A 12,260-nucleotide genomic window follows, 5' to 3' on the forward strand; every position below is an offset into this window, starting at 1 on the left:
GTCGCGTTCCAGGAACCACAGGGAGGTTGGCCGGGCTGGGCTGGAGACTTGGGGAGGCGGGTGAAGTGGGAGATGCCAGGCGCGGGAGGAAGAAGCCGGGTCGTCGGGAGCCTTAAATGCCAAGTAGGAGTTTTATTGGATCCCGGAGGTGAGTGGTGCAATCAGAGGTGACTGAAGAAAGGACAGGTGACAGATGTGATCATTTCTATTCCAGAAGAAAATGCATTTGGCCCCGAGCGGAGGATGGAGTGGATGGAGATGGGAGTCGGAGAGCCCTGCAATAGGGACTGAACTGGGGGGTATGCTTAGACGGAAGGGGCCGTGGAGTCAGGGCTGACACTGAGGCTATGAGAGCCTCGGTCAGACGTAGGCTCTGGGGATCCTGGCCTCAGTTTTCCTAGTAATGATGTTGCCTCACAGGATTATTAACGTGTCCATGTACTTTGAACACTCCTGATGTTCTCAGGAGAGAAGCTGGCCAGGGGGCCCCCTCCAGGAAGAGAATCCCCACCCCGACAAATTTTGTCTGTGGGAGAAAGGAGAACATGTGCCTCCCTCCCTTCCTTCTTCCCTCCCTACTTCCCAGACCGGATGGCCTTGTATTTTGAGGACTGGTCCATTGATTTCTCTCAGATGGGGAAAAAAAACCCAAACCCCTGAGTTTTCCTCAAAGACAAGGCAGTAGGCTAAGGTCCAGAAGGAAGGTCCCTGATCCTCCCACCCCTTGTCCATATTATTTTTATTCACCCCTCCCCATCCTCACCTCTTCCCCATCTAGCAGCCACTTCTGTCCAGCATCTGGGGACCAGATGGTAGAGGTGCTGGTTGGGATTCAGCCAATCCCCACTGGAGAACAACGATTTCTCCAGTGATAGGGTCATAGGACGGAAGGGGATCCTAACAGGGTCTCTAAGGAATATCAGTCACATTTAACATCTCCCCAGTCCCTGTCCAGGAAATGTTTCTTTGGGAATACTTCCACAGTGGATCCCACTCCCCCAGGATGCCATGGGAAATGAATCCCAGCTCATCTCTCTGACTTTCTCACCCAGAGATCACATGCCAAATTGGAGACTGATTCAGGCTTGAGAAGAGGGTTTTATTGTTTCTTGTTTTATGGTGTTATCTGTGACTGTGTTGGAGCAAACGGGCTTAAATACCTGCTTTCCCCTCAGACCTTCCTAAGGGCAAGTTCAGCAAGAAATGTCTCCTGCCTCAGATAGGGTCTTTTATCCCAGTCCTCATCCCCACACAACATTCAGATGATAGGATCCTCTACAGTTAGAGAAAACCCAAATGGTGTTCAGGAAGGCACATGCATCATCTACAACAAAGTACACTTTAATAAGAAATTGAGATGAGAGGGAAAGCTAACCCTCACTGCCTCTTCCACATTTCTTCCCTGTTCTGCTCCCTGTGTATTTGTCTTGAATTCCTGGTTTTGGTGTTTGATGAATGGAAAAGATGAGGCATGTGGTGGGACAAGAAGATCCAGAGCTCCAGGCAGATGAGATGGGGCCAGGGGCCCATGGGAAGCATGGAAATTAGTGGTGATCAACAGCAAAGTTCACTGTGAGGTTGGTGTAGAGTGGGGTCTGCTCCTTGGACAGCAAGCTGTAGAGAAGAGTGTTCATTCCATCGTAACGCCACCTCAGATAGGTTCTCGAGAGGAGGTGAAATCTGATAGGGGCAAAGAGAAGAAAGGTGTGTCTTCACAGACTCCATGGTAGCCTGTAGCCACTCCCTACCCCACCCTCATCGCTGCTGTTTTTATCCTGCCTACTTCTTTGGGGGTTCACAGTTTCTGATGCTTCTTCATGGCCACTTGCAAGGTGAGAAGTCTTGAGTATGGGCCCAGTTAGCAGATCAGGATCATGAAGGCTTAGATGAACACAACCATCCATCTATTGCCTCCTGTCCCCCCTTAAGAGAGTGATTTGTGCTATGGTCCAAGGAGAATAACCAGGAATGAATTCCCTGAAAATAGGAAAGTTCAAACATGATTCCTTCTCCCTTCTAAGGGTCACTATTCCTCTCCAGGAGTATGATCCTAGAGTGACTCCTGACTGACCTGAGGCTTTTTCCTTCCCATTATGATGAACTTCTACTTTCAAGTACAACTCTTGGGCAAGTCAATGATCCTTCTACAAAGGCACTGACTCTGACATCCCAACCATAGTGAAATCTTTAAGAGTTACACCCAAGGACAAAACCTTGAGAGCCTTCTCCTATACAGGAACCCTCCACTAGAGGGGTCTTCTTTTGAAGGCAGAGGGGTCACCTCCAGGGATTGATCTCAGGTGCCAGCCTGAGAATATTCGGGGAGGATGAGATATATTCCAGGTCAACGATGATGGAAATGGTAGCATCCCCTCCCCCAGGGCCCGTCCTCTCCTTCTACCCCTCACCTTTTTGGGTTGGCCTCATTTCCTCTGTCATGACCATGCTTCAGCATGCGATAGCGGCCAAATGTCGCTGGAGGCCGGGATATTAACATGTTATTCAGGGAAATTCTGTAGGGAGAGATGGAACAAAGAACACTTGTGGTCTCTTTCCCCCTGCTCCCAACCTTCCTCCCCACCAGACCTAGGCAGAAACTACTCACCTGGATGCAATGTCATCATCCTCACCCCCCCAGCCCCAGTAGTTGTTGGAAAAGCCATTGATCTTCAGATAGTGAATAGGCTGCAGTGCCACCACACCCCCAAAATATGTCTGGTAAGGAAGCCTGTAAATGTGAGGAAGAGACTGAGTCAGACAGATGACCCTGGTAGGCTCATGTTACTGTAGCTGCAATTCTGAAGGCTACTTCCAATGACTTCTTCCCAAGGCCTTCCCCTCACACCCACATGAAAATCCTTCCTCTAACCTGAGAATGCTGAGCCTCCTGATAACTGCTCCCCTTTGACCCCTGGAGTGCCTTCTCCTCTCAGACTCTAGAGTCAGCTCTTCATCTCTTGTTTCTAAGATAACCTCTTTGCTCTGATCCCTAGAACAGTCACTCCTCTCTTACCTGGGGATAGACTCTTCACTCTGCCCCATGGATAGTTCTCTTCTCTGACCACTAGGATGGCCCTCTTTTCTAACTCCTGAGATAGCCCCTTCTTTCTGGCCCCTAGGATAGCTCTTCTCTGAACTCTCTGGGATAGCTCTTTTCTCCCCTCTGCCTTCACTTACTGATACTGGAACTTGTCAATGGCCACTGAAGCATGCATAGGAAAGGCATTACAGCCATAAATGTTGCGATCATCCTCAGGAATCAGATCCACATCATGGAAATAAACGCACTGCCAGTTATTCTCCTTCATGGCCTCCTTGAAGCCCACATTCAATAGCTTCCCTCGGTTAAAGGTATAATTGTCCATCTGGAATATACATTGCCTTTAAACAGGAGGGATGACCTTTATTCAAGGAGCACCCTGCTCTGTGCCAAACTCAGACAGTGTGTGCCCTCTCCCTCTACCACCACCACCACCACCCCCCACACACACACAAACATACACACCACACACATACAGACACACACAAATACACAAAATGGGGAAAGAAAAGACCAGAATGGCCAAAGCAGGCTACTTTGATTATACACAATTTAAAAGACTTTTACATAGATAAAATCAATTCAGCAGAAACTTTAAAAAAAAATCCAGATGAAGGCTGAACAGTGGATTTTGTCTTCAATATCTCTGATTAAAGTCTGACATCTAATCTGACAGCTAATTTGACACAACTCACTAAGACTAAGGCACTCCCTGGTAGTCACATGATGTAAATAACTTCTAAAAGAATAAACAGCCAAAAAAACCCAGTTCAGTCTCCCTACTAGATAAATGCATACTAAAATAATCATCCCCATCAAGCTAGAAAAGCTGATATATAAAAAAAAGTCCTTTCTAGGAGGACTCTGGGGGAGTATGGGACAGTAATGAGAAGACTGAATTTGAAACCAAAGGACCTGGGTTTGAATTCTGAATCTGATGCTGACCTACTTGGTGATCTGGGCAAGTCACTTAATTTCTCTAACTCCGTACAGCTGAAGGGAGGGTTGGACCAGACAGTCTCTGAAGTCCCTTCCAGATCTAGAACTATGTTTCAATAAATTTTCTGAGAGAACTGTGAACTCTTCCAAACAGAACATGATAGGTTTAGATCCAAGGGGACTCTAGAGGTCATTTTGTGCTCCCTTCCCCCATTTGACAGAGCAGAACTTGCCAAGGGGGGTCACCCAATTAGAGTCAGATGCAGGAATTGTACCAGGGTCTCCCTGGCTCCAGAATTCTATACCGTTCTGTAGAACGATTTGGAATTACACACACACACACACACACACACACACACACACACACACACACACACACACAAAATTACTATATTGTTCAAATCCTTTGACCCAGGCATCCTACTGCTAGAATCATATCCTAAATTGGCTCCTGACTGCAGAAAAATGCTCATATCCACAAAAATGCTCACAGACACATAATTTTTGAAGACAAAATCTGGAAATAAACAACCAACATGACAGAGGACTCCTGAAGAAGCATGCTGTCAACATCTGACAGTTTACCTGTAACTGAAGCATTGATGGACAGAAGGCAACAACTGATACTTACAAACTGTGTTCACTGTGTGTCCAGGGACTTAAAAATAAGTTTGGATAGCAAAAACTGAAGGAATGGGAGGTTGATTCACTTTAAAAAATGAGAATTGGGATTTTCTTTCCCATTGGATGGTGTAAGCTATGAAAGCTGTTAAGACTGGCATCTTATTGCCTACCAGAGAGGTGACAGGTTCAAGATGCACAAGACACATTTTGAAACCAACGCAGGAGTTTGTTTTGCATAGCTACGCATATTTATTTTTAAAAAAGGTTTTAATTTTCTTTTTTTTTTCACATGGAAGTATAAAGGCTTGTTAATTGAAAAATAAAGTAAATAATGTATCAAAAATTGAATGCAATGCACTTGCTTTCCCTGTAGAAAGTAACATGGGAACAGAAGAAATAGCACACATAAATACTACATGGAATTTTTTTTAAACCCCAGCCTTGGAAGCAGTAATGTGTCTTTCACCCTCTGAGATACTTCCCTTAGCTATCCTAGTCACCTCCCTCTAGGTCAAACCTCCCTCTGTTTTAGTGTACCTGGGGAGGGGTCCATGCCAGTTCCTGGGCTCTATTCTCCTCCTGGAGAAGAGGGGAGTACCTTTTAGTCCCTCCTTAGCCAGGCTTTGGAGATCTCCTTCCTTCATAGTCTCCCCCCTTCACCTCTGCCCAATCCCTTACCTGGTGCACCACATAGATGATGTAGTGGATCTGCTGTCTCTGCAAGAAGGGGTGCAGATGGTAGAGAAGTTGGTGAAGGTGCTTTCTTCTGGCCCGGTAGGGGATGATGATGGCTGTGTGGTGAAGAGCCCAGCAGTTGGGTGGCTGATAGTGGCCTCCGTGCTGGACCAGTGGGTTCTTCTGAGCAATCGAATCCAGTGTTAGATTGAGTGGGAAGGTTACCTTCAGAGGGCCAACTGAGAGGAAAGGAGGGGCGACAGGAGATCAGTAAGGCCCCTCCCCTCCTGACTCAATGACAAGAAGACAGGCATGCCCTTTCTGCACACCTCCTGACCTTCTGCCTCTAATGGAGAATCGTAAAACCTCAGAGACAGAGAACACAGGTCATCTATGTCCAACTGTGGCCCAAATGAAGGATGGATTTTTCTGGAATGCCATCCACATCCAAATGAGGTGGGGATGATGGTGATTGTGGGACTGAGCTAGCACCAGGAAAGGTGGGGAGGAGGGAAAACCTTGAAAGGTGGACTCCAAGTAAATGACAGTTGGTGTGTGGTGGCCCCTTTCTGACTTTTATGTACAAAATTAGATAAAGGAGTCACTTCCCCCACCTGCCTTCTCTTTCCAATCAGATTTAGAGCTACACCTTAGAGATCTTTTAGTTCAAGCCCCTAATTTTACAAAAGAGGAAACTGAGGCCCCACAGGTGGGAAGGGGAAGTAGTGGGATTCAAACCCAGGGAAATTCAAGCTCTTTCTACTACATTTTAAGCAGGAGGTTGGACTAGATGACTTTGGATGTAGGAGAGTGGAAACAACATCTAGTGTCAGAGGACTTGAATTCAAATCCTGCCTCTCTGTGGCCTTACTATAAGTATGGCCATATTGGACAAGTCATTTAACCTCCCTGAGTCTCAATGGCCTCATCTGTAAAATGAGGGACTTGGACCAGATGGACACTGAGTTTCCTTCTGTCTCTCATTCATACGATTGTTTAGAAGCAACTGGTGGCCGACCAGAGAGAGCTGGGTCCAGAATCAAGAAGACATGAGTTCCAGCCTCAGATGCTTACCAGTTGTGGGGCTGCAAGGACCCAACAATGGGAGAAGGCCCAATTGTGGAATAAGGGAAAGAGAGTGATGTATCACAAAGTTGAAAAGGTAGCTTGGGGTCAGTTTGTGATGGATTATGAATGTCAAACAAGAGAGTGGAATATTTTATCCCAGAAGCAATAGTTAACCAAAGGAGTTGAGGAGGGACATGGTCAAACTATGATCGAATAGTGCTTGTAGAGGGGGAGAGACCAGAGGCAGGTGGTCTTTATAAGAGTCTATATGTGAAGAATCCCATATAAATAAATGCTTGTTGAATAAATGAATGATGAATAAAAAAGTAAATGTGACCCCTCCACCATGTCCCCCACTACAGCAAGCAGCCAGCCCTCTCCCACGCCTATACACAAGTCTCAAGGTCCTAGCTTACTGACAAAAGGTGAGGTCTTGGGACAAGTAGACAGAGCTTCCTCAGTGGGATTCAGGGGTTGGATCTGGTTCAGGCCACTGTAGACATCCTTCATTGTCGGGAGGGTGGTGGTGGTGCTAAAGATGCTGGTGGTCAAGATCTTCAGGACGTAGCTGACCTTGTGGTGGTAGCCTTGGCGGTACAAGACCACCATTATCACCAACTGCAGTCCAAAGAAGAGGAACAGCACTCGGGCCTGCACTGCCATGTTTGAGGCAGAAGGGAGGTAGAGTTCTGCCCTGCTCCTGGGACAGGTCCAGTCAACTTTGTCCAGTGGATCACCTCTCAGGTCCCTGTCTCTGCCAGGCTATGAAGAAGGGTTGGGAAAAGAAGTGGAAGTGGAGTGAGGATGTGGGAGACAAGAAGAATTAGCCCCCATTTCTTGATCACTTTATGGTTTACAGAGGGCAAAGGGCTTGGGGAGAGGTGACAAGTTTATTCTCTTTTCACAGATGAATACACTCAAACTCAGAAGTGGCTTGCACATGGTCATTCAGTTAGTTGTCAAAGTCAGGATCAGAACTCAGGCCATCTAATCCAAATGGAGAATCCAAAGCTGAGAAAAGAGAGGTGAAGTGTCTCACCCAAGGTCACATAGCTGCTCCAGATCACAAGACTGTAACCAGAAGGGACTTTAATGAAAAGAGGGGTGGCGTCACGAGGAGAGTGCTAGACTTGGAACCCAGAAGGTCTAGTAACAAGCAACTCCTTGTTAAGTCACTTTATGTCTCTGAGCCTCAGTTTCTTCCTTTGTAAATGAAGGTCAGTTGAGGGGGTAGGCTGTCTGGCCTCTGGGGTCTCTTTCAACTCTGGATCTCAGGTTTCAAAGATGGGAAGTTAGAAAGCCTTACTGGAGCCCACACCTTTAGACTCACTAGCAAATCACACCACCTTATCTCCTGACTCTTTGTGTTCAATCATGCTGCCTTTTCTGGGGGACTTCCTGGAGGAAGGGGACATTCTGATGATACAGAAGAGAGAAAGACAGAGCTCTATCCCTAAAAAAAACCCAGCTCACCAGCTAGGTGGCCTGGGAGTCAGGAGGACCTGAGTTCAAATCTGACCTCAGGCACTTACTGGCTGTGTGACCCTGGGTAAGTCACAACTCGAATCACCTCCAGAAAAATAAAGAGAGGGAGTAGAAGAAAACTAACCCACTGAGGTATTCTTGCATTGTCCTTATTCAGGAAGTCAATCTCAATTAAAGAGAAAGGCACTGTATGCACAGAAGAGATGGAAGAGGGCATGGATTCTGTCTCATAGCCTTTAAAAGCTAACCCACTGCTCTCCTCCTAAAATTCCACCCACTTCCATTCAGGAAGCTGAATCCCTGAAGCCATTAAAGGACCTCTAATTGCTGGGGGAAGGACAAACTAGATCACAGGTTTAGAGCTAAAAAGGATGTTAGAGGGGGCAGATATGAAAACTGAGACCCCTACAAGGTAACTGACTTGTCCAAGGTCACACAGCCAGTAAAAGTCTGAGATAATATCTGAACCCAGCAGATCTTCCAGTCTCCAAGAATAAGGATGACAGTGCCTTTACCCTCAGTACTATCCACCTAGTACCCAGTCTGGATTTTTTCCCTTCACCTTAAGATGCCATAGAGAGTGGAAAGACCCAGGTTCATGTCCCAGGTCAGACACATAATAGCTGTGTGCCTCTGGGCATGTAAATCAGTGTCTCTCAACCTACCTTTTTCCTCTGTTTAAATGGGAAGGAGATACTTGAACTACTCCCATGACTCTAACTCAGTTTGTTTCCAGGTGCCCCAGGACTTGGCTGGGCCAAAGGAGGTGAGTGTCAGAACCCAGCCCAACCCTGCATGCCTACATGTCTAGTTCCTTCCTTAAATTTCCCCTCAGGTTCCACACCCTAAGCCAGCTTCTCTTTCCCCTTCTCCCCAAACTAACTCTAGGTGGTACCTTCCTACTACCCCCAACCCCAGTCACACACATCCACCCCAGCTAGTCAATTCCCAATGCCTATAATCTTTGCTCTTTCTCATAAATCATCACCCAGAGCGGAGGCACATCCTCCCTCCCTTCAACCCTTTCCCCATTCCCCAGCCCCCACCAGCCCTGGGACTCCTCTCTCTATACTTCTTGAGACCCTTTCTTTCCCTTCCCCTGCTCAAGAACCTTCAAGAGCTCACAGAAGTGAAGAGCAGACTCTTCATTCTTGTAATCCAAGCCTCTGGAGTTGGGTTGACCAACCCTCTGAATTGTCTCCCTGTCTCACTTAGACCCTCACTTCCCTTGGCTCCCCAAACTCTCCCTCATATTACATGCACCATGTTCCTTCTTGCCTCTGGGGAGCTCAATCCATACTTGCAATTCTCCTCTTATCTTTATCCTTGGCTTCTCCCATCCTTCAGGGTCCAACCTCTTCCAAGAGGCCATTCCCAAGCACCCTGACTGACACCCATAGCAGGCTTCCCAACATTCTCTGTACCATCTATGCAAACCCTTTGAATGTATGGTCATGTACTCAGTTCTAAAGGGTGTGGGATGTATGTGTGTGTGTGTGTGTGTGTGTGTGTGTGTGTGTGCGTGCGTGTTTGTGTGTGAGACAAAGAGATCTCCTCAACTACTCTGGGAGCTCTGTGAAGGCAGGTGCCATGGACCTTCCTCACTATGTCCCATAGTCAAACCCCAGATGAGACAGAGGAGACCCTGAGTTACTCCTAGTTTCTGATCCTGTGTCCATCTCTATAAAATGGAGCAGTAGGTATAGATTGCAAAGGACTCTTCATCCCAGCTCTGCCCTTCTGTGTTCTAAGGACTTTCCAAGATTTTGCTGGGTCTTCAGAGTACCTACTACTGGTCCTTGGCTTAGAGGAGGCACCATCTTCCTGAAGTGTTTGGCAAAGGCTAAAGAGAATCTACACTGAGAATAGGGAGGAGGGCAGGAGATAAGGATGAGAGGGAAGCTGGGACCTAACTCTGGTGGCCTCTTTAGTCAGACCAAAGATTCATCGAATGCTAGAGTTGTCTTAGAACTCTACTAAACCCAACCTCCATTTTTTACATGTAGGGAGACTAAGACCCATGGAGAAGACCTGTCCAAAGTCACAAGGCCCATCACTGCCAGAGTCAAAACTAGATCTCAGGCACCAGGGTTCTCTCTGCAAAGATGCCATTTTCCTGAGTCCTGACATACACCCCCACCCCCACCAGTAGTTTATTCTTAGCCTCCACCTCATGTGTGGTCTTGTTCTTCCCCAGCTCCCAGAAATCCTCCTCTTCCCCCACCCCAGAGACCTGTGGGGAGGCCAGCTGCCTCTCTGTCCACAAGAGAGCTGGAAGAGGAAATGAAATCAAGGCTGGTGGTTAGTGTGAGAGTACTGTAGCATGTGAGTTCTTTCGTGGAAGCCTTCTTCCACTGCCCCTCCACTCCATTCATGGTGGTCCTGGGCATCAGAAGAGAGGGGATTAAGATCTCTGTGGCTGGTCAGTCTAGGACCGAGGGATCTTTCTGTATCTTTGGCCCTTTGTCTCTATGGTAGCAACACTCTCTCTCTGAGAGAAAAACTAGAGGAAAGGCTCATGAGGCCCACTCTATGCAGCCCCAATGCTTTTAAGGCACCTGCCCAGCTCCCCACCACTTTTATGAAAGCAACTCCCACTAGACTCTCCCTCCTTTCCAAGGAGATGGTGGGCTGAACTGGGGGTGGGGATCATAGAGGTGGAGGGAGATGTACAAGAACACACACACCTATTCAGAACACAATTCCCCAACCTTCCATAGGTACATACACATATACACACATACATACACACACACACACACACATACACACACACACACACTGAGAGCCAGACATGGGGATCTTCCCCTCAAGACATCCTGACACAATCACTTGGGACCTGCACCCAGGAACAGTCATCATACCCAAAGAGAGACAGTCACACCCAGAAATTGATCACAGATGTGGCCATGCCCAAAGAGAGCTCTCTAATGTGGATGGAATCCCAAGCTCAGAAACCAGGGGTGCTCTCACAGACATGCTACCATACCCACAGATGGTCCCACCAGATGGGGACAGCACCAAAGGTGCAGGGCTTCCTCTCATACCCCCTAACATACTAGGGAGAGAAGCTGGCTCTACCCCTCCATTCTGCCGTTGTTCTGGGACATTCAGTTCTTGGGCCTGGCCAAGGTGGGAATCCTACCCCAGTACTTTCCCTGCTTGATTGGTCATAGTCTACTGACCTTGGGCCAGCTTCCTCTTACAGAACTTTGCAGAAGCAAGGCTCAATAAATGGGTAGCAGCCAGCACTGGAAAGGACACTGGCCTTCAGGAAGACCCTAAGACCCCAGTTGCACAATGACCTGGGAGTCCCTTGGCCTTCAAGGGTCATAGTAGATAGAGCAAAGGGTCTGGAGTAGGGAAAGCCTGAATTCAAATCCCACCTCAGATACTTACTAGCTGTGTGACCTTGGGCAAGTCATGTAACCCTATCTGCCTCAATTCCCTTATCTATGAAATGAGAATAAAAATAGCACATTATTATGAAAGAAACTTCCAGGGTTGTTGTAAGGTTCAAGTAAAATAGCATTGATCAAACTCTTAGCACATTTGTCCCTAGCACGTAGTAGGCTCTTAATAAATTCTTATTCCCTTTCCTTTTTCCCCTCCCCACAAACTGACTGAAAGCTGACTGCTCCTCCAGGAATAGGCAACCAAAACCAGGGCAACTATATGGGAATTCTGGCTAAGATTTGGCACCTTTCTGATGCCTCTCAAACCTGACCACAGAGGCTGGAGTTTTCTTGTCTGACATGGTGAAGTGACTTGGAGGTTAATGCCATCATGGCCTGCTATACTGGAAACCACAATATGGATTAACACAGAAAGAAAACTTACATGTCCACAAGTATGCGGGGCCACATAGAGTCACACAGTCACAGATAAAGAAGGAAATTATCCTTCCCTCAGTGGGTGGTGGGTCTTCTTTGACACAGACCATGTAACTAATGTCTGAGCTGGGGGGATCTTACAATAGAGTGTTAATGTGAGAGTTGGGAGGGCCACGAGAACAGGGGATGTCAGAGCTGGGAAGGCCCTTAGTGCAGTGAAGGTCAGAGCTGGGAGAATCCCTAGAACAAGGAGTGTCCTAGGGAACATGGAATGTCATAGCTATAGTAACCTTAGAATCGACACTGTCAGAGAGTCAGAGAATGTCAGAGCTGGGCAGGACACTGGAACAGGGAATGTAAGGTTCAAGGTTGGCACTTCGAGATTATCTAATGTTCCCTTGAGCTTTTATAAATTGGGAAACTGAGGCCCAAGTTCTGCCTATCTAGAAGCTGTTTTAATAACAATTATGTAGGCAGGTCTATTTTCTCTGGCCTCTGGGCAGCCCCTGTGAATGTACAAAGCATCAGAGCTGATTAAAAATGGACACGATGCCTTGAGAAGCAGAGTATTTCCTGTTCCTGTGAGGTTGGAAGCT

The 12,260-nt window shown here is 47.2% G+C and overlaps 1 protein-coding gene across 4 annotated transcripts; it reads right to left on the reverse strand.

The window, feature by feature from the left end:
- Positions 1-1,325: 1,325 nt before the first annotated feature.
- LOC140503629 (beta-1,4-galactosyltransferase 3-like) lies at positions 1,326-11,959 on the reverse strand. 4 transcript variants are annotated; one of them, XR_011966839.1, is made up of 8 exons: positions 11,672-11,959; positions 6,763-7,108; positions 5,282-5,517; positions 3,178-3,365; positions 2,606-2,728; positions 2,409-2,513; positions 1,784-1,977; positions 1,593-1,680 (listed from the first exon to the last, which is right to left on the reverse strand). XR_011966839.1 is itself a non-coding variant. In XM_072607773.1 (7 exons), the coding sequence occupies exons 2-7, from the start codon at positions 7,007-7,009 to the stop codon at positions 1,545-1,547; spliced, it is 1,005 nt and encodes a 334-aa protein (XP_072463874.1). In that variant the 5' UTR covers positions 7,010-7,108; positions 11,672-11,959; the 3' UTR covers positions 1,326-1,544. The 4 variants fall into 4 exon arrangements, 3 of the variants coding, with proteins under 3 accessions (XP_072463874.1, XP_072463873.1, XP_072463875.1); XM_072607773.1 differs by lacking the exon at positions 1,784-1,977 and having other exon boundaries at positions 1,326-1,680; positions 3,178-3,335; XM_072607772.1 differs by lacking the exon at positions 1,784-1,977 and having other exon boundaries at positions 1,326-1,680.
- Positions 11,960-12,260: the final 301 nt, after the last annotated feature.

This window comes from Notamacropus eugenii, chromosome 5 (genome assembly GCF_028372415.1).
Source record: "Notamacropus eugenii isolate mMacEug1 chromosome 5, mMacEug1.pri_v2, whole genome shotgun sequence".
Classification (NCBI taxonomy): Eukaryota; Metazoa; Chordata; class Mammalia; order Diprotodontia; family Macropodidae; genus Notamacropus; species Notamacropus eugenii.

What these genes read in the sequence shown, in the direction of transcription:
- LOC140503629 (XM_072607772.1), bottom strand. Translation starts at nt 7,009, where the DNA reads ATGGCAGTGCAGGCCCGAGTGCTGTTCCTCTTCTTTGGACTGCAGTTG. An exon ending in TCATCTATGTGGTGCACCAG is followed by an intron (nt 3,366 to 5,281) that starts GTAAGGGATTGG and finishes TGTATATTCCAG; the next exon opens with ATGGACAATTATACCTTTAA. An exon ending in ATTGACAAGTTCCAGTATCA is followed by an intron (nt 2,729 to 3,177) that starts GTAAGTGAAGGC and finishes TCACATTTACAG; the next exon opens with GCTTCCTTACCAGACATATT.